A 20816-nucleotide genomic window follows, 5' to 3' on the forward strand; every position below is an offset into this window, starting at 1 on the left:
TTTAGGTAACTGGCCTTACCAGAAGAACATTTATTAGATGAAATGCCTTGTTCCAAATTGGTATATACTTTATGTAAAATTTTAAATGCCCTGCATTTGTGTAAGAATAGTTTAGATTTGAATTTGTATTTTACATATTGGTTATATGATTATCAAAAATTAAATTGATGGTTAAATGCAGGTATAAAATGAGTTCTGAGCCTTTATAAAGGTCTATCAACTTTGGTAAAACCAATCTTACCTGTATTTTTTACAATTTTTTTTAACTATAACTTTTTTGTTTGACGTTTTTCCTATGATTTATGTTGCGTGACCTCAAAAGCAAGGTTCTGAAAAAGGAAACAAAGTACCTCTTTTGGGGGGTTGGCAGGGAGACAGGGGATAACCAGAACATTATTATTTATAGGATTATTTTTAAAGCAATAGGAAAAATTAAAATACTCATTTTAATGTTTTCTGACCATGATAGTAACCAGTGGTTTGCTTAACTCAGTATTTTCTTATTCCTTGGGTAAAAACTCCTTTTTGAAAAAGACAATTTATAGAATAGGTAAAGAGTTCCCATTATATTGACCTTATAAAAATATGTTATTTTAAGCTTCCTAGAATTTATAATGACACCCAGGTTTTATTTGCTTCATATAGGCAAGAATGGCATATAAATATTCATGTATACAGAACTTCATCAACATTGGTTTAACTTAAATTTGTTATGCTAAAATTCTTAATGGACTGTTTGCTTTTCAATGTCAGGGTCAGATAATGCATGCAATTTGTGTATGTATTTGTGCACATATGTGTGGTAGAGAGAGTTCAGTCTTCATTGTGGTGTTAGTTATGGCGAGTTGTTAAGTCCCAAGTGAAAGTGCAGGGGGAAGTTTATGTGAAGGTCGTCAGGCTTGGAACAGCTCATCTATTTGGAACACTGCCTGAATGGTCCCTGAATTACAGAAATCACTGTCACAGGCTGACGCACTGAAATTGGCACATCGCATCTGAAAATAGGAATTTTAATCCCTGACAATGCCATTTAACTAGGTTGTAATCTCATTCAAGTTCCTTAACTGCTGTGTCATTTCTTCATTTAAAAGTTGAGTGTAATGATGCTTTTATCTCATAGGGTTCTCAAGAAAATTAATGAGATAATGTCTTTAAAGAGTCTGGGCATTCAGTAAAACACAACTTCCCCTTTACTCACCTTCTGTGTAAGTCTTTATGTTCAACCTAGGAAGTTATTGCCCTTTAACCAGCATTTAAAATTATATTTAAACTGTCAGTTTTCTGAGCTGGTAATGAATAAACCAAATTAGAAAGGACTTGGTGTACAAGCACAGTACAAGAGGGACAGGTAACAGCAAGGAAGGAGATAGAGAAAAATGTCTGTTTTTCCCTTAATAATTGATAGTCATTATAATGGTGTTCAAGAAAGGTGAAAGAAATGTCTTGAATACAATATATGAAGAAATCAGTAATGTATTGAATATAATTTAGAAAGTCTCCCCCCAATATTTTGCTAACTGTGATGTTCTCTAGCACTCTTTCACTCATAAGCAATAAGATAGCTAATATTTGATCTAGTCGATAGGTCAGGTTTAAATTACACTGAAGGGCTAAAGACTTTTTGCAGAAACTTAAGAGTTTCTGTAGAACGTAACAGTGTAGTAATGAAAGTTGATTGTTGGTTCCTCTGTCTCTAACAACTTCCCCCAAATGAATAAATATATCATGGATGTATTTGACATATTAAATTCTTCTTTTCCTTCCCTCAGGCAGTTAGTTATATATCACCAATTTTCTAAGGCCTTTGTGAAATAATTTATATTTGGTTTATGAGAAGCTTTCAAGTAAGAAACTGAATACCTTTTTGTGTGGTCCTTAAAAATACAGCCATTGCCATTTAATTATTGTTCACACCAATGCATTCTTATTTCAGGTTTTAGTTTTAAAGTGGTACATGGCTATTTACTAAAAAAGAAAAGAAAAAGAATATGGTACCTAGGAAATACTTTATTTATGTGTATTATCCAGAAGTAATTTTAAAATACCATATTTTAAGACATTAAAATTCCAAAATATATTCCAAAATTGTAACAAAAACTGTTCTTTAGTGATCTTGAAGAAAACAGTTGATTCCTATACCAAGTAGCAAAGGGATGTAGCAAGTAAAATAAACCAGGTCCTCCTTGCTTTTGTGTTTAGTGTAAATGATGTTATTTATGGTTCTGAGTTTTTTATCTGTTCTTATTTAAGACCAAAACATTAAATCATAATTAGAGCATTATTAATAAAGCTGGTCTCAGTGAGATTTAAAAAATTTAAGTTTATGTTTTTTTCGTTGTCTGTGTACCAAAACATCCAGATTAGTGTGTAAACTTGAGAAATGTAATTGTCATAATATTTAACACGTTAAATGCTAATTAAAATACAGACGTTTCCTTTGGGAAAATGTTTAACTTACATTTGTTCAAATAGTTGTGTAGCTCTACATGTTAACTAAAAATAATTAATGAATGGAATTTTTTGTTGATGGTGGATTTATTGTTTTTTCTTTCAAAATGCATCAAAGCTAAAAGAATAGAAGAAACTAAAGACTGGCTGTTTTGTAAATTCTACTTAATGTGTTATTTTTTCTGTGAAGCCACAGAATAAAATATATATAAACATCTGTATATATAATTAGTTTGTTATAAAATATTAATTCTTATCAGTTTAAGCTAATTCAGACCTATTAAGTTTCCTTCAGAACAGAATAACAGAAATTTTCTCATGTATTAGAACAGTTTTAAATCAGATGAAGAGTGTACTTTTAAACCTTATTTATGAACCACCGGACTGTTCAAGCTAGTAGTCCTATAAGCCACTGAATTAATGTTTTAGATTAATTAAACTTTTATGATGGTAGATTTTATGGAATATACTTTGATTCTAGGATTTTTAAATCCTGAATTTTTGCCACCTATGTCAATTAAACTTTTTGAAAGGACACTTCCTTTATTCACCAACACAATTCTTTTGGGAAGGCAGGAAGAGGTAAGTTCTTATATTTAAAAAAATCAAACAAAAGTTTTGCTCTGAGGTAAAGAAAACCAGTCATTGGAAAATGGAACTTAAATATATTTTAGAGGTCACTGTGTATTTGAAAAGTAACTCTGCATAACATTTTATTAGTTTTTACTTGTATATAATAGATTATAGAATCAATCATTTACAATATTAATATGTGTATTTATCTTGTATTTTGTGCCCTGGAGCCAGATTATCATGTGAGCTTTGGAAATCTAAATAACCTTTATAAATCTTCCATGGAAAAATTAACTCTGTGTTTTGTGGAACAATGAGAAATTCTGTTACCTGTTTCGAGATAACTGGATAAATGGACTTTGAGCTGAATGATGTCTCTGTATTTTTAGTTATGGGGACCCCTATATAAAAAATATTAGTTTACTCCTCTGTGATAATGTTTGTACTCTTATCATCACGACATGGTACGGTTTGTACATTTACCGCGAATTCACCCACCGGCATGTGAGGATTTAAAGAATCTTAGCGGCAACTTTGCGTTTTTATATTCTGGGTATCATTGGTACAGTAGTTTATAAACCTGATGATTATGTTTAAAATGTAGATTCCCAAGTTACCCACCTAGATATTCTGCTTCATTAGGTCTGTGGTGGGTTCTGGGTAATTACCTTTTACACGGTAGTTATGTGGCCATCACAGTTGATGCAGGTTTAGGAAGGAAGTCTGGTCCTGATTTAGACCCAAATGCCTATGTACTCTGTCTTTATTTTTGAGATTGAGGGCTCTTGGGTTGTCGTATGCTGTGGCTATCACTCTGAGGCAGTCTCTCCATTTGTTCTTCACCATTCTGCCTCTTTCCTTTGTCCTCTCTTGTGCACCAGAATTTGGGAAATGAAGAACAAATGGGGGAGTCTAGGACTCTAATGCAAGAAACAGTTTCTGGTTTTAAAGTTACTCTACAAATGCACTCAGGGCCTCATAACATTGGTAACCACAAGTACCCTGTATGATTCAGTGATGTTTTGGGGCCTCTTCTTACAGTATGATTATGGCTTCTCATTACAATAAATTAAAGATTCTTGGTTATGTATTCTCCAGTCTTCTTTTTTCAGAAATATGCTGAGACTAACTTCTCTCTTTTTTAATGTTCAGAAATTATTTTTATTTAATCTTATTTTCATTGAATTTATTGGGGTGACATTGGTTAATAAGATCATATAGGTTTCCAGTGTAGATTACAATGATATGTGATCTGTATATTGCATTGCCTTGGCACACAGTGCAGTGTGCAGAGACTGACTACTCTTTCAATAAGTGTTGAGCAACAAAATATTATTTTAAAAAACTTATTTTATAGTACAGTCAGCATTTGTTATTGATCTTCCGAGTCTAGTATACAGTTAATATTCTGAAAAAGAACACCTAAAGTGAAATTTCCTTGTTATACATTGCAGTATTGAATTTGAAAGCTAGCTTTTAAATTTGGGGAGTTTTGTGTATGCATGAATTGTCAGATTGTTTCCTTAACAGAATGTTTATTAGTGATTCCACAGAGTTTTAAGTAAAAATTTAAACCTGAAGTTTCATGTGGATTTTGCAGTTTTAGCTATAAAAGATAGTTATTATATCCATTATCATAAAGATAGTTCAGAGCAGTGATTAAGTACAGGTATATTCAGGATATTGGAGACTCTTAGGTTCGGCCTTCTCAACACTGTGCTCCCTGGACCAGGACTATCACATCACACGCAGGACTCTCATGCACACCTGGGAGCTTGTTGAAGTACAGGATCTCAGGACCCTTCTCAGGACCCCGAACCATCTGATCAGTATCTCCCTTAATTCCTTTCACCCTGTGCAGGGACTAGTACGTCTTTCTCTGTAGGTTTGTTTTTAACATACCTCATTTGTATTTCTTAGTTGCTCATTGCATCTTTTGTTTGTTTGTTTGTTTGTTTGTTTGTTTTTGATGTTGAATGCCCAATAGAGATGCTGAAAAATTTGTTGAATGAATAAATTATGTCATTAGGGCATTTAATTTAGTAGAGAGATAATTTATGTCTTTGTACCTGTGTATGTGAATGGTTTAATAACTACAAAATAACATGAGAAATAAACAATAAAGTAGAATATACTGAATTTTATTGCTATCGAGAAAGAGGATTTACTTATTTTATGAATGAGAGAACATTTGTAATATTTTTTTCATATTGACTTAAGGAGAACGTCTGCCAAATATGTCTTGTTTAGTAAGCTGGGTTTAGTTCAGGTCTAATATGTTACAAGTTAAAGACAGCTGATGTTTAGATAAACCAAACCACGTTATTAGGGTAATTGCATTTAGTGAGATCTAGCCCTGAGATTACATTGTTAAGCTTGCCTTTGAAGCAACAAATGTATATGAAACTCGGGACTACCCCGAATACTTACAGAAATAAACTCTGAATTTAATGTGAGCTGTTCCTTTGTTTAATTTTCACTGTAATTTTTACTGTAAACCACTTTTAAATTTTTTTAAAGACCATTTTGTTTTTATTTTATTTTTTTTTGTTTCATCTTATTTTTGCAGACAGGCTCAAGGAGAAAGCATCCTCAGATAAGACTGTAGACCCACTTTGTGCTCCACATAACCATCCTCCAGAAGATCCTTTTGGTTCTGTTCCTTTCATTTCTCACTCAGGCAAGTCACATGTAACATCGTCACTATCATTAAAAAAATACACACAAGAACAAGATCAAGAACAAAAATCCTTATAAAGCAAGAGTAAGAATCAGGTGTTAGTTACAGAAGAGAATAGAAAATTATCGTAACTGTTAGTACTCCTTGTTTTGTTAATGTCATTTTTTCCATTGGGTTGTTCAGTTGTCCCTTTTGCCAACATAGAAAAATGCTGATTTACGTAATAGAACCATCAGTGTTTCTTTTCACCTTTCTTATTGGATACTGTTGAAAAAAATCTGTGCGTGAAAGTCTCTTGTTTATGTATTAGAAATACATAAGGATGGATTTTTATGCTTCGCTTGTACTTAAAAATCTTATATTTTTCTAGTTTGTATGTGCCTCGTAGTTGCATTTTAAAATTATGAATTCTGTATTTGTCACAGTAATAATAATCTATTCTTTTATTTTTACATCCTTGCTTTGATTTCAATCCAGATTTTAAATATTATTTGTTCACCATTTAAAAATATTTGTAGTAATATTTTCAAAGTAATTACCCAGTTAACAATGTTAAGGATATTACATTTGAGTAGGATATCACTTTGGCATAAATGGATTTTTTGTGTATATGGTTATTATAGAAATAATGAGTTTACTCTTGAAAAAGGGAAATGCACTGGAAGAAGTGATGCTTTTGTAGAAGGTGAAGGTTTTGTTGAATACATATATTTAAAGTAACTGTCAGCCATGTTCTTTTATTTCTCAGGCAAGTTACATGTGTAACATCATCACTGCCATTTAAATACAAATACACACAGCAGTGAACAACAATGGAGGAAAAACTTAGGAAGGTAAAGCCAAAATAAGAAATAGGTGAGCCGACGACACCTCTGTGTTAGGACATAGCATTCTGAAGGTGCCTGATCTCCAAAGCTAAGCAGACTGTCTGTGCTGTCGGTTATTTTTATATTTATCTTTTCATCAAAGAAATAGATATTTAGGATTTCTGAAGAATATATTGATGCAGTGTTATATAGCTTTTCAACAATAAGATTTGGTTATTCAGAATGAGTGTTTCTGCATAGTTTCATGTTTCATGGTTTACTTTTTGCCAGTTTTTGACAAGAGTCCATAGTCTTTTTACATTCTGCTTGTTTTTTCCTAATTATCTTTTTCATGAGTGACCTGACATCATTAACTGGGGGAGACAGTTTACCCTGTCTGTTGAATTAATCAGCATAGATGTGCTCCCTCATATTCCCAATAGATTATACAAATGTTGCCGCTTTAACAAAAATTCTGGTACTTCAAATGGTCTTTATAAGTTCTCAGTCATAGTAAGTCCTCAGTGACTTCAGGTATTGATCTAGCTGTTGCAGAAAGTGGTTTTGGAACTGGCTTTTTTTTTTTTCTTCCATACTCTAGAAAGAGTTGTACAATACTTTTCAGGTTTGCACATGTCTATGCATCTTCTGTTTTTTGCAAGAGCTTCTAAAAGAACTCTGGGGAAAATGACTAGTAGAATCAGGAACTAGTGTGAGCCTCAATGATTTGCTTTTTTGAAGGGCATCTTATTTTAGAGTTGGCCTAGGATTTTTGTACCTAGAAATAGGTTCATAGATTTGAGCTTGATTGCTGCTTCTATTTTGTTTTCTCCTTTTATTGTTTTTTTTTAAAACTTTTCTATTAGATTTTAAGCTTGTTGAGGGTTGGAAGTATGAATTGTCTGTCTTTGAATCCTGTCAAATAGCCAACCCAGTAATTACCTAATAATAATCATTGGATGCATGAAAAAATTGTCCCTAAAAATTAATATTCTCAGTGTTAGGACAGTGAACTTAAAAATGCCCTTTGATACAAATGCTACTCTTCCAAAATATCTTTTTAGATTTAATGTGACCATGAACATTGCAGTAGTTCAAAAATTTAGTGTGGAGACTGGAATAGAAGGGGATATGGTCCTAGGAGAAATGTGCTCCAGAGAGAGAAGAAAAGGCGATCATTTAGGAATATTAGCATTGTTAATTTATATGTATCAGATCCAAGTTACGTAATTAGAGTACAAATCTAAAAATACCTGACCTGTTCATTATCTAGCTTAGAAGCACTTCGTTACGTACAATTTTGCAGTAAAAACAAAGTATTTGGGGCATTCATTTTTCTCAAATAGTAAAATAACTGAATCTACTTAAAAATGAACTTCCCCATAAACTTTAGGAAGAAATTGGAAAAAGACAAAGGAATTGTCTATCCAATGAAAACACACTCTGCCTCGCATTTTGAGTATCTGGAGATTCATTAGACTAGAAGGAAAGAAACTACTATTAAGTGTGTGTGTGTGGTGGCTTAGCTGATGATACTACGTTTCTACTTTTAGGAAGCTTAGCTAAAGAACATATGTTTTAAAATGAATCAAATCTAGCTTTTTATTTCTTTTTAAATATATCTTTATGGGCAGAATTAAAAATTGTAATTGTTCATTTATACAAAAATCAGTTATATCAAGATTCTGTGTGGTGCTGTATGTGAGGGTAATACCTTATTCCATAAGTTGTAACTGTCATGGAATTATGTTTACCTGTTATGTCACATTCCTAAACTGGTGTTAGTAGTATGGTACATCATAAAGAACATTGACTTTGAAAATGTAAAGCCCTGAGTATGTATCTTAGTTCTATCACAAATTAACCCTGTGATAGTAGGTGTTGCCTAATTTCTTGGAGCATTTTTTAATATTAAATTGGAGATCATATTAACTACTTGATGAGTTTATTGAAAGGATTAAATGAAGGAATGTTATACAAACTATATGCATTCTCAGTGTTGGTTCCTTTTGTGGCTGTTGTTGTCAGTAGTGTTACTCAAATAGTATTTTTACTACTTAGTACTAAATTCCAAAATCTTAGTGTTGATAAGTTTGCAGCTGCTATCCAGTAGTAGTAGTACAAAGTTCTGGTAAAAATGAGCTAGTGTTCTCAGCTGTTGAATGAAACCTGTAAATAAAGTGTAGAACCTGTTTATGAAGGTTTGCACCATGACCATCTATTTTAATATGCCATTTAATTTTTAAAGTATATCTTATTGATTATACTATTATAGTTGTCCCATTTTCCCCCCTTTACTCCCCTGTGCCCCACACCTCCCCTCCCACCAGCGTTCCTCTAGTTCATGTCCATATGTCCATGTCCATATGAGTTCTTTGGCTTCTCCATTTCCCATATTATTCTTAACGTCCCTCTGTCTATTTTTTAATATCTTCTAATTTTTTAAAGATTTTATTTACTCATCTTTAGAGGGGAAGGGAAGGAGAGAGGGAGAGAAACCTCAATGTATGGTTGCCTCTGGTGTGTCCCCTGCTGGGGTCTGGCCTGCAACCCAGGCATGTGCCCTGACTGGGAATCGAACCTTGATTGTCTGGCCCGCGCTCCATCCACTGAGCTACACCAGCTCTGAGCTACACCAGCCAGAGCTCCCTCTGTCTATTTTGTACCTACCATTTATGCTTCTTATTCCCTGTATCTTTTCCCCCATCCTCCTTCCACCCCCTCTGCACTGATAACCCTCCATGTGATCTCCACTTTTAAAAAAATTTTTCTTAAGCTTTGGTTGTTGATAGTTGTTTGTTGTCATTTTATTGTACCTATTTTTGGTCATCATCTTTTTCTTAGATAAGTCCCTTTAACATTTCATATAATAAGGGCTTGCTGATGATGAACTCCTTTAACTCGACCTTATCTGGGAAGCACTTTATCTGCACTTCCATTCTAAATGAAAGCTTTGCTGGAGAGTAATCTTGGATGTAGGGCCTTGCTTTTCATGACTTTGAACACTTCTTTTCATCCCCTTCTTGCCTGCAAGGTTTCTTTTGAGAAATCAGTTTATAGTCTTATGGGAACTCCTTTGTAGATAACCATCTCCTTTTCTCCTGCTGCTTTTAAGATTCTCTCATCTTTAATCTTGGCTAATGTAATTATGATGTGCCTTGGTGTATCCTCCTTGGTTCCAACTTCTGGGACTCTTTGAGCTTCCTCGATTTCTTGGAAGTCTGTTTTTTTCCTCCAGGTTGGGGAAGTTCTCCTTCATTATGTTTTCAAATAAGTTTTCAATTCTTTGGTCTTCCTCTTCTCCTTCTGGCACCCCTATGATTCAAATGTTGGAACGTTTAAAGTTGTCCCGGAGGTTCCTAACCCTTTCCTCATTTTTTAAAAAAATTCTTGTTTCTTCATTCTGTTCTGGTTGAATGTTTATTTCTTCCTTCTGTTCCAAATCATTGATATGAGTCCCAGTTTCCTTCTCTTCACTGTTGTTTTCCTATTTTCTTCATTTCACTTTTCATAGCCTTCCCTTTTCCCTCTATTTCGCAACTATACTCCACTATTTCTGTGAGCATCCCGATTAGCAGTGTTTTGAACTCTGTATCTTATAAGTTGGCTATCTTTTCATCACTTCGGTGTTTTTCTGGAGTTTTGATCTCTTCTTTCATTTGGGCCATATTTCTTTGTCTCGGTGTGCCTGTTACGTAGTAAGGGGCAGAACCTTAGGCATTTACCAGGGCAGGGCAACCCACTTCACTGCATTGATGCTGTATGTGGTGGAGGGGTCGGAGAGGGAATAATGCTGCTTGCTCAGTGCTTGGCTGGCTTTCAGTCACTTCCCCTTCTACCCACAAACAAATTGGTACCTTCTGCTGCTGATTCCCTGGTAGATGGGTTTGTGTACATTCTAGGACACCATGGGTCTCTCCAGTGAACTGTCCTGTGAGTCTGGGAGTTTATCTTGCTTGCAACCCTCACAGGTTTCTATAGCCAGAGGTTGTGAGGCTTTTTTTTTTCCTGCACTGTGTTGCTGGGTTGCATGGTCTGTCTTGCCCCCAGTTGTTCCTCCTGGTTTATCTGCACGCAAGTGTGAGACTTTCTGCTCTGCTAGCCTCCTCCTTTCCTGTTCTAGTCCACCAGCCACTGACTTGCCATGCACCCTCTCCACCCCAGTCACCTGTCTTTGCCCCTCCAACCAGCTGGATAAATTTTTCTTCTTCTTTTTTAAAATTTTATTTATTTATCTTTAGAGGGGAAGGGAAGGAGAGAGGAGAGAAATATCAATGTATGGTTGCCTGTCCTGAGTCCCCTGCTGGGAACTGGCCTGCAACCCAGCCATGTGCCCTGACTGGGAATCGAACCGCGATCGTGTGGTTCGCAGGCCCGGGCTCAATCCACTGAGCTACACCAGCCAGGGCCTAAATTTTTCCTCTTTAACTCCTTGGTTGTTGGACTTCTATACAGTTTGATTTTCTGGCAATTCTGACTATTTTTTTGTTTTAAATTGTTTTTGTCCTTTTGGTTGTGCAAGGAGGCACAGTGTGTCTGCCTCTGCCCCCATCTTGGCTGAAAGTAAATCCATTTCTTTTTTCATGAAAGCATTAACTACCAGTGTTCACATAAAAATAATACTAAAAAGCATGTATTTATCCCATCCTGAAATCCCCACACCTTTCCTTCTCTCCAAGGTGGTATTTTACAATTAGTTTACCAACATAGTGTGCGTGGCTTTGTGAATTATATATACTATAGTGTGGACTACCTAATTTTAATAAATAAAACTTCTGAAACATAGTATTTAAAGAATTTTATTGACATATAGGCCATATGAATTATGAATCTGGAGTTATAGATTTCTTACATTGCATTTCGTTTTTAATTATGTTTCACAAGTTTCCCCCATTCTCCCAAATCCCAGACCCACATCATGGGTCTCATTATCTAATAGGAACTTAAGTTGAGTTTAGAGTTGGAAAAGGTCCCATTATGTATAACAAGTATTTGTTGGATTATAAACTATTACAAGTTGTCAGTCCAAGTGCTGCATTATTTTATAAGCCATGATGAATGAAGTGTGTCATTTATATTTTTAGATTGTAGTATGTAATTCTCGAAGATCAAATTTTTCTATTACAGGATGTTAACTGTAATGGTTACCATTTATTGAATTCCATTGTGTACATACAGTGGATTCCCTCAGAGGGAATCAAGGACTTGCTTAAGGTTAGTGTATGAGTAGGAATCCAGCTCTGTCTAATACGAAACTCTGTACTGAACATCAAGTAAAAGTGTTACGTGGCCTATTTTAAATAAAAATCTACAGTGTTATGACTAACATATTAGTCAAAGGCGAAAGATTTATACGATCTGAAGAGAAACCAGAGTATGACTAACGTATTAGAAATGTCAGTTTTACAGCATATTTGATCTGGCTGGTAGATACTGTTCACATCTAGGGTGATTGTCTTCTTACACTCGCCCTCGTCACTCCGAGGCTCAGTCTAAGAAGCTTCCTCTCTCCAAGCTTCCTGTCTTCAGAGAAGTACTACAGATTTTGGTAAAACAGCCTAGTCCTCTAATCCTTGGGCCTGGCATGATGGATTGCTGGGAAATGATGGCAGGCAGTGTGCTACCAATTCCAAGTGGGCTTTAAAGTCTTACAGCCTCAGCCCCTCCCTTATACCATACATGATGAGACAACGGAAGGCATGTAATTATAATAGCAGTTTCAAGCCATTTATCCTCTGTAATCTGATAGCAAAGAAAAGAACATCAAAACAAAATTTCTTTGAAACTGGAAGCTTCTTATATGATTAAAATTGTACCACCTGTCTTATAACTAAATGAACTGTCCTCTAAAAGATGGAAACCTACTTAGAAGAGTGGCAATATGAATAGTATGATGCAAAAATGTTCCTCTCACCACATTTTTGACATTTTCTATACATGTTTAATTTTTTGATAGAGTTTGTGAAGATCTTAGCAAGGATCTGATTTTTTCATCAAGTGTTTATTTAAAAGAATACTATAATAAATATATGAAAATCTATGAAAATTGACTGTAGATTTTAGCTTTTAAGTTTGAAATTGTCTTTTAGATTATGTTAGACTGTAACTTTAACATCTAGAATTTTTTTATAATGAAAACTCAGGCACGGAATAGATGAATTTATCATCTTAACATTCATTTGGCAGATGGATGTCCTTTATTTCATTTGGTCAGGTTGGTGAGTCATCTCCAGATCACTGGGATCAGGATTGGCACGTGGGTGTCCCAACTGTTAAGTCAGTGATAAGCTTCTGGAAGGCAGTAATTGTCTTACTCAGCTTTGTGTGCCCTGCAGTATCTTGAAGAACAACTTCAGTATCAAAGTACACTTTGATAGTCTCGTATCTTTCTTCTCACACAATATTTAATGAGCTTTTAGTAAATAATATTATTTCATGTTTAGCATTATCAGGTAAGTTCTGTTATTTTCCTTATTTTATAGATTAAGTAACTGAGGTTATTTGGATGTTAATTTTCCATGGATTTTGTAAAGTTGAGAATTCTTTCATTTTTGAAAAGACCTTATAGTATTTCCAGAATGTAACCTTATAAAATAATCAACACAAAGTATGTGTTGTACAGTTTCAATTTGCTGAAATAGAAACAATACAATGCCCATTTTTTTAGGTGTTTGTGTGTGTGTGTGTGTGTGTGTGTGTGTGTGTGTGTTTAAACTTTGGAAGCATGACTTTGTAAAGGGGATACCAAAGAGATGTAAGGCAAGCCTGGGGTTTTATGTTATTTTGATGATGTACTATATTGAATGTTTGCTGGTGACGATCCTCTACTGGTAGTTTAATTGTAGAATTTACAGGTGAGAGTCTTAAACTAGTGGCATCGGCAAAGAAGTCACTTTGGCCTTGAGGGATGGTCTTCAACATGGGCAAACCATTTTTCCTACTTTCAATTTATGTATAAAAGGAAATTGGACTACATCTCTAAAAATCCATTCTTGTTTTTTCCTTTGAAAATATAGTTGAAGCTATGAAACAGGATTAAGGTCACCAATAGAAAGATGGAAAGAGCAAAGAGAAAGCAAAGGAATGAGCATTGGTTGGGGACAGTGATAGAAGTCATGACAGTGATCTGCCGTGGAAAGCAAGGGGAACAGTTTTGAAGATGTGGTTGATAAAATTGAAGAGGAAAGAGCACAGCAAATCTTACAGAGCATTTTCCCCCCAATGTTGTGGGAACCTCATGGTAAGGAGTTAAGAGACAGTGTGTGAAAAACCCTTGGCGCTGCATTTCTGCAGTTGACAGTGTTAGTTACTGTTCTCTCTCGATGCATTTCTCAGTACCACTCAAGGTACATGGATATAGTAGGTGCTGCATAGACAGCCATGAAGTGATGGTGTAAACATTAGCAGTAACCCTAATGTAGCCCTTCAGTGAGTACCAGCAACCAGCCAGCAGTGTAGCCTTAGCAGTTTCCTAACTGTAATCTCAGCGACAGTTCTCTGAGGCAGATGCAGAACTAGTAACTCCTGATTCTGCTTGAGAACAGGTGATCAAAGAACACTTCCATTTTGTCTCCTCTGCTGATGAAGGAGGGGAAGTGTGCTGTATGTATTCTGTACAGACTGTTACCAAATGATTAATACAGTATTTCACCTATTTAGTAATGCTTGTTACTTTGCTGACAGTGCTGAATAATTGACACAGTACTTTAGTTAGCTTTGAACAGCTATCTTGAAATTCTATATTTGAGCTTTGTTTAAAGCCAGAAAGCAATGAGAATAAGTACTAGTTCTTTTGACACTTACTTTAATGACTTCTATTCAAACTTTTTTTCAGTACTTGGAATTTCCCTGAGAAACAGTTGATGTGCGACACAAGAGAATTCAAGACTTCATAACCTATCATTGCTGTTCTTAATAATTTATCCAAATCTGCATTATCTATCTTAATAACTCAGCTTACTTGTAGGATTTGGCTCTGATTGGATTTTGGCTATTTGCAGCAATCAGACCCAACTTCAAAAGATGAGGATTACTAAAAAACCTGGAATTTTACAATTTGTGGTCTCAAGGCACAAAACAGAAATAAAGACTCTACTGACTAGAAGCCGTCAGAGTATCATTCTGTTGTGTTTAGTGTAAGGAAGCCCTACTTATAGTCAGAAATAAGAATTGGTCAGTATATGACATTTTACAATGTTTTACAAAATCAATACACAAAAAATATAACTGAGGTGTGTTCCTGGGCATGTTCCAGAGAATTCGTCTATGCTTTAAGTACGTGTTCCTAGTGCTCATTCCGCTTACTTGAAAAACAGCCATTTTTATGTTAATAATTCAAATCTCAGTAAATATAGGGATTATTAGGATTTAGGATATATTGAATTAAAGGCAGTACTTAGGTAATACTTTTGGGAAATTACCTTAAGCAGTGAAATAATCCTGATTTAAATTTCAGAGTAAATCATAACAACTTGGAAGACGCAATCTGGCACCAGGAGCAAATGGTAGGGATATCGGAGGGTTTTGTTTTAAACGGGTATATATTCAGGCAGAGAAATAGATTATGAAAGTTGATGGTACTCTTAGCTGTAAAGTTACATTTTAAAGTATTGTACATTGTATAGTTTGTAACCAACCTTATAACTTGTAATACTGATCTTACTGTCTCTTGTGCCTATGGGATAGGACTGAGAAGGCCTTAGAATATGTTGAAATAATTTTTATTTTTGTATAATTGCATTTTTCTCAGTTCTTCTATAGCTTTTACAGCAAAGAGAGGACAATTAAATAGATAGCTCTTACTACAGAAAGTGAAATCTTATTGAGGATTGTTGTAACTTGTAGCCTGGAACTTAACTTGTCCTGGCAGGAGGTACGGTAGAGTGAGAAGATCACATGTAAATTGTGCTCAGTGGTGCTTCATGTTAAGTTGTTCTGAGTATGCTTCATCAGCTAGTGAAGGTGGGGGAACAGAGAAACATACAGTGTCAGGGTAGGTTGTAAGAAATATGGGAGGCGAAAAAGGAATTTGGGTAAATATTTTTGGTTGCTTGCTTTCGTTTCATCAAGGGGAGACAACAAAAGGAAGAAAACTAGTCTATCTATACAGATAATTTCCCTAGTTGCCTATATTTTTCAGGGATGTAACCAGCATCTGCAAAGATGGCATATGTCATTGTGTGTGTCTTTTCCTGTTCTTTTTGAAAGCAGTCCTTTTCAATTTCTTACACTGTGCTCACAACTGTAGCTGTTTTAAAAATCAGAGATAGAGTTTTCAGGATCCAAAATGAACCCTTGTGGTGTGCAGATACACATTTGTCTGCCTACTTGTTTCCAGCCAGTTCTAAAGTGGACCTGAACTATTCTGTGTGTGTGTTTTGTTTTGAATTAATTTTGTCAATTACAGTTGATAGGCAATATTATTTTAGTTTCAGTCGTGCAACCTAGTGACCTGAACTACCCTTAAATTAGCCATAGAATTGCACTCTCCTCTCTCCCTATTCCCCATTCTTCTCTCTGGTTTAGATTCCCCTTTGGCTGTTGAATCCAGAGAAATGTCTAGGCAGTTGGAGTATAATGAAAGAGATGGTTGAGCTTGGCCTTGTCCTGGAAATGATGACAGTTAACTCTGTTGAGTGCTTATCAAGTGTCAGGCACTGCTTCAAGGGCTTTCTTTACAAAATCTTGTGTAGTAGAACCTATTATATTGTTCCCTCATAATATGATAATGTATATACAGAGAGCATTTAGCTGTGATCTCATTGGAGATTGTTACTGGCTTAACTTTATTAGCTGTGTATTATTCACAAGGGGGGGAAGTAAATCAATAAAGTAAAATTGATATTTAAAAAGGGGAGTTTTATTATCTTTCCCCCTCCAGGAAAAGTGCATGGTCATGGCTCTATTTAGAATGCTGAAAAGACTAGAAACCACCTGGGGGTTCTATAGGTAGTTGAATGTTGTATATATAATGTTCTATCATGTTCCTGTCAGAATAATAACGCCCCATTACTGCTACCTGTAAAGATGCACTGAAAATGAAAAGACTCCACAAATTTGTATCCACACTGACAATTAAAATATAGTTCCATCTGGCACTTCCCAACCAAGAAATGTGTGTCTCCATTAACGCAGCCTTGAGACGCCGACGGAGGGCGGGCAGGGCGAGAGGTAGGTGACGGCTGTGCTCGGAAAGCAGTGTCGGCCGGCTGGGTAAAGGAGGCAGTCGATTTAGAAGACTGGGGTTAAAATCTAAGAGTAACAGAAAGTAGGTCAACTGAAGGATTTCTGTCCTATGTTAAATGTTCCAGAAGACCTTTAGAAACAAAACTTTGTGTCCTTCTCTGGGAAAAGGAAGATTTCCCAGAGACGTTGTAGGGCAGCACTTTCCCCAAGAGCTTTGGGCAAAGTTTATGAAGGTTAATAGGTGTTTCATGTACATAGAAGTGTAGTGAAGCAGACTGGGAAGTTTAGGTTTCATAAGATGAAGCATTCTGTTCTGTAGGGCTTGCCAGCACCTTTCACACATGTGCATTTTCTAGGTGAGCAGGGGCGGCCCCGCATTATATAGTGCAGCAGCGTTTTATACACCGTTACCTGAGACTGTAGAGCTGTTTGGTTCTCATTGTGGCAGTGGTGTTCTGCAGGACACACTTTGGGAAACACTGGAACATTCCTGAAGATGTGCCTGAGCAGGGGTGAAGGGTGCCCATTGTGGTTCTCTGTGCGTGGGTAGGTAGCTTGAGGAAGTAACATGTTGTGATGCACCATAGAGGAAATGTCCTAGCGTTAGGGATGATTGTGTGTCTTTGCCTTCAAATCTTTTGCTTTTGAATAAAAATTCGTGAAAATAAATTCCATGGCAAATCTAAAAGTAATCTTTATTTTTCATTCAGAAATATGCTGTATGGGGAAGTCCACTGGGGAATCTGCATTTGATTTGGGTTTAATCTGTTAGGATTTAAGATAAGCCCATTATAAATGTCAAGAAACAGCCAATAGCTCTTCCCTGGTTTCAAGGAACTGGGCCAGTAAATAATAAAATGAAGATGATATTTGTGTTTAAGAACAACCTGATGGAACTCTCCATGTCTCTCTTGCCCTCACACAGCCCCACTAGGCTTCCTGCCCTCTGCTCACTTCAGGATTGCCAACAGACTGCAGAGCTGGCCAGAGCCGTGGCCGTGTTCTATCCCCGGTTCACTGGAGCTCTTTGCATCACCCAGCTCAGCTGTCTGCTCCCTCCCCTGGAGACACATCCTTATCCCCTGGAACATTGCACGCATCTGCTTTTAGTCCTCTTTTCTGGCACTTTTCAGTTTGCCTTGCAGCTTCCTCTGCTGACTTGTGTTTGTCCCCTGAGGTCTCAAAGATTTGGATCCCCTTCCCTTTTCCTCTACTCTCTTCCTAGGTGATTTTCTTCGGACCTGTGACTTGCTACATATCCTCTGCATGGCAGTAACTCCCAAACCTGTTTTTTCCAGCTAAAAACCAACCATCGTGCTCAAGCCTCAGATATCAGCTCACACTTCACTATCTCACAGATACCGCAAGCTGTGTGTCCAAAACCAATGCCTGATAATGTTCTCTACTCTCAAGTTTTTATTCACTCTTTTCTGTTAATGGCACTACCATCCGCCCAGAGTTTTCCTCTTCAATCTCTTATGCTTCCATTTCTGACCCTGCCAACACTGCCATTGCCCAGGCCGCCGTACTTTCTAGTGAATGACCAATTTCCTGTTCCCTGATCTCCTCTGTACCCTCTCCTTAGATATGTTTTGAAATATCAGTCTGATCATGATACTCATTTTAAGTAAAGCCTGTGATGGCTTTCCACTCTACAATTTAGAATAAAATGCAAACTCTTTGTCATGGCTGTAAAGGACCTTCCCGGTTCGGTCCTTTCCCCTCCTACCTCGTGTTGAACAGTGTTCCCAGTGCTCACTCACGGTGCTCTCAGCCCCTCACCCATGTGCTAACCTTTTTCTTGAATTGGCCTTCACGCGTGCTGGAGCTTTTAGTTGGAGCAGCTTTCTGCCTGTCCTGGTCACTGTTCACTCGTCTCCGCAGAGAGCCTTTGCTGACTGTCCAGAGCAGGCCGATGCCTTCCCCGCGCCGGACTCGCCCCCTGCTGTTCTTTCAGAGCACCAGTCACAGTCCGTGCACTTGCGCTATCTCCACACCTGAGTGTGAACTCCTGGAGTTTACACAGATGTGTATGATCAGTGTATATAGCGTATAATAAAGGATCTGATGTTTTTGCTGAATAAAAAAAAATGTAACTAACTGAATTCTGAGCTAAAAACATCTCCAGTGTAAAGGGTTTATTTTCCTAAAAACTTTATTCTATTCTGAGTACATTGGCTCTATATGTGTCCACAGGTGTGAGTTCAGAGTAGTTGCTAATTGTTTCATTTCAATAAGTCCTGATCCAGCACAGTACTAGGGTAGAAACGAATGACACATGAGGTAAGTGATAAATATGCTTTTGTCTACGAGCTTGTAATTAAGTAGGAAACCAAGCAACTAAACAAATAATTGTAATACAGTTCAGTAGGTGCTACAATTAAGGCTTGCACTAGATTCATCAGAAGCACCGAATACAGGTGTTTTTCAAGGGGTGCCTCCTAACAGCTGAGACAAGGCTGGGTCCTGACATATAGCCAGGTCTGCTAGGCAAGTCAGGTGGGCATGAGAATGCTAGGACATTCCTGCTGGGGATTGTATTAAACGGTAGAAGGATGTTAAAACAGCAGAGTGCCCCTGGACACGCAGATCTCTTAGGTTCCTCAGTTTCTGATAGCAAACTTGAAGAGGTTGGATAGCTGGATGGCTATCCAACAAACAGACAAAACCAACTCCCTCCAAATCTGCTCAGTTCCTAAGTAGGGAGAGTTCAGGTGTGGCTGTAATGAAGAAAATCCATGGGAGACAGCAGGGTCCAAGACCAAAGACAGGGTAGGACAGATCCAGAGAAGGGCACCCTGTGTGGGCTAAGGGTGGGATGTCAGAGAGCCACTAACAGGTTTTAAGTCGTAGCCGCATGATTAGTGTTTCGGAAGTCGAACAGGTGACAGGGCCGAGGAGCGGTTTGAGCGGCATGGGGCTGGGGGCAGATGGCGAGTTGCAAAGCTGAGGAGCTGCAGGGCGAGAGATGGAGGGGGAATGAAACAAACAGCTGGCCGAGGGACAGAAGGGAACAGACTCAGGAGATTTTAAAAACACTGGTGGGAGGGGGAGAATGACTTCCTGCTGTTTTGTAGAGCAAGGAAGTGCTTTTCTGTGGGAATTCAGTGGAACTGGTGAGGAGCCCATTTTAAGAAGAAGGATGATTTCTTTTGAAATTACTGAGTTTGAAGTAATGGTAGGATACATATTAATGATAAGTATTAGATGAATAAGATTGATAATTATTCATGGTAGGTGTTAGAGATCCAGTCATTATGGTGTATGTGACAATTAACATCCATTAGTTAAGACCCAGGGTAGACATGCTAAGGGACAAGGACAGCCAAGGACAGAACCCGGGGAACATACGTGTTTAAGGAGATGCTGGTGAAGGAGGAGTCTACAAATACGACTAAGAATGGGCAAGAGAACAGGGACGACCAGAGAGCTGACTTCCAGAGAAAAGGAAGTAACTCGAGGTGTCATATGCCGCAGGGAGCAGCACCATGGTACTAGTGGGAAGTGGCGATCCTCCCCTTGTACGCAAACCAGGTTTCATGAGGACAGACTGTACTTCAGCCCTAGCTAATGGTTTTGGAAGTATGTGATCTTAGTCACGGGGAAAAGGGTGAATGGATATGCAGTTGGGTCAATTCAGTTTGAGCCCTACCTCTGGAAAATCAGTTCACTACACCAATGTATTGGGAGGGCAGCATATTTTCCTGTAAACTAATACACTGTATCTTTAGCGTATACCATACAATGAAAGTGTAAAGCGCACTATTTGTGATGTAGTTTTATTATTGATGATAGGGTGACCATAGTGATAGCGAAGGTTTTTTCTTGAGGGTATCATAACATACATTTTTAATGTAATGTCTAGTAGTATAGAAATGATAGTTACAGGAAGATGTGTCATCTAGAGAAGGCAGATGTCCCCATAGATCAGTACCTGGTCCAGCTTTGGTCAGGCTGTGGGGACGCATGCCATGTCAACCCAACTCGTAAGGTACCAGTTTACAAAAACCCAAAAAAACAGAATGCCAATTAAGAAAATCACACTGAAACAAATAATTAAGCAGACGAGCTATTCCTGCTCGTTGCTCTGTGGGAAAACTTTATAATAGAGTTGAAATATAAGC

General features: G+C 37.1%; 1 protein-coding gene and 1 long non-coding RNA gene across 3 annotated transcripts in view; both read left to right on the top strand.

Annotated features, from left to right (window-relative positions):
* Window positions 1–20816, top strand: part of BMP2K (BMP2 inducible kinase) — a 124248-nt gene that overhangs the window by 98463 nt on the left and 4969 nt on the right. Inside the window, exon 15 of one of the 2 annotated variants that reach the window (XM_037051022.1) lies at window positions 5591–5701. The exons of the other annotated variant lie outside the window; for it this stretch is intronic. Within the exon in view, the coding sequence (XP_036906917.1) occupies window positions 5591–5701 (111 nt within the window). The remainder of the gene's footprint in view (window positions 1–5590; window positions 5702–20816) is intronic. 2 annotated transcript variants of the gene reach the window in all.
* Window positions 7189–19826, top strand: LOC118990403 (uncharacterized). Its single transcript, XR_005067218.1, has 3 exons — window positions 7189–7201; window positions 13954–13961; window positions 19747–19826. It is a non-coding gene; the product is annotated as an uncharacterized LOC118990403 (long non-coding RNA).

This window comes from Sturnira hondurensis, unplaced genomic scaffold (assembly GCF_014824575.4).
Source record: "Sturnira hondurensis isolate 20B ecotype Veracruz unplaced genomic scaffold, ASM1482457v3 Scaffold0007036, whole genome shotgun sequence".
NCBI lineage: Eukaryota > Metazoa > Chordata > Mammalia > Chiroptera > Phyllostomidae > Sturnira > Sturnira hondurensis.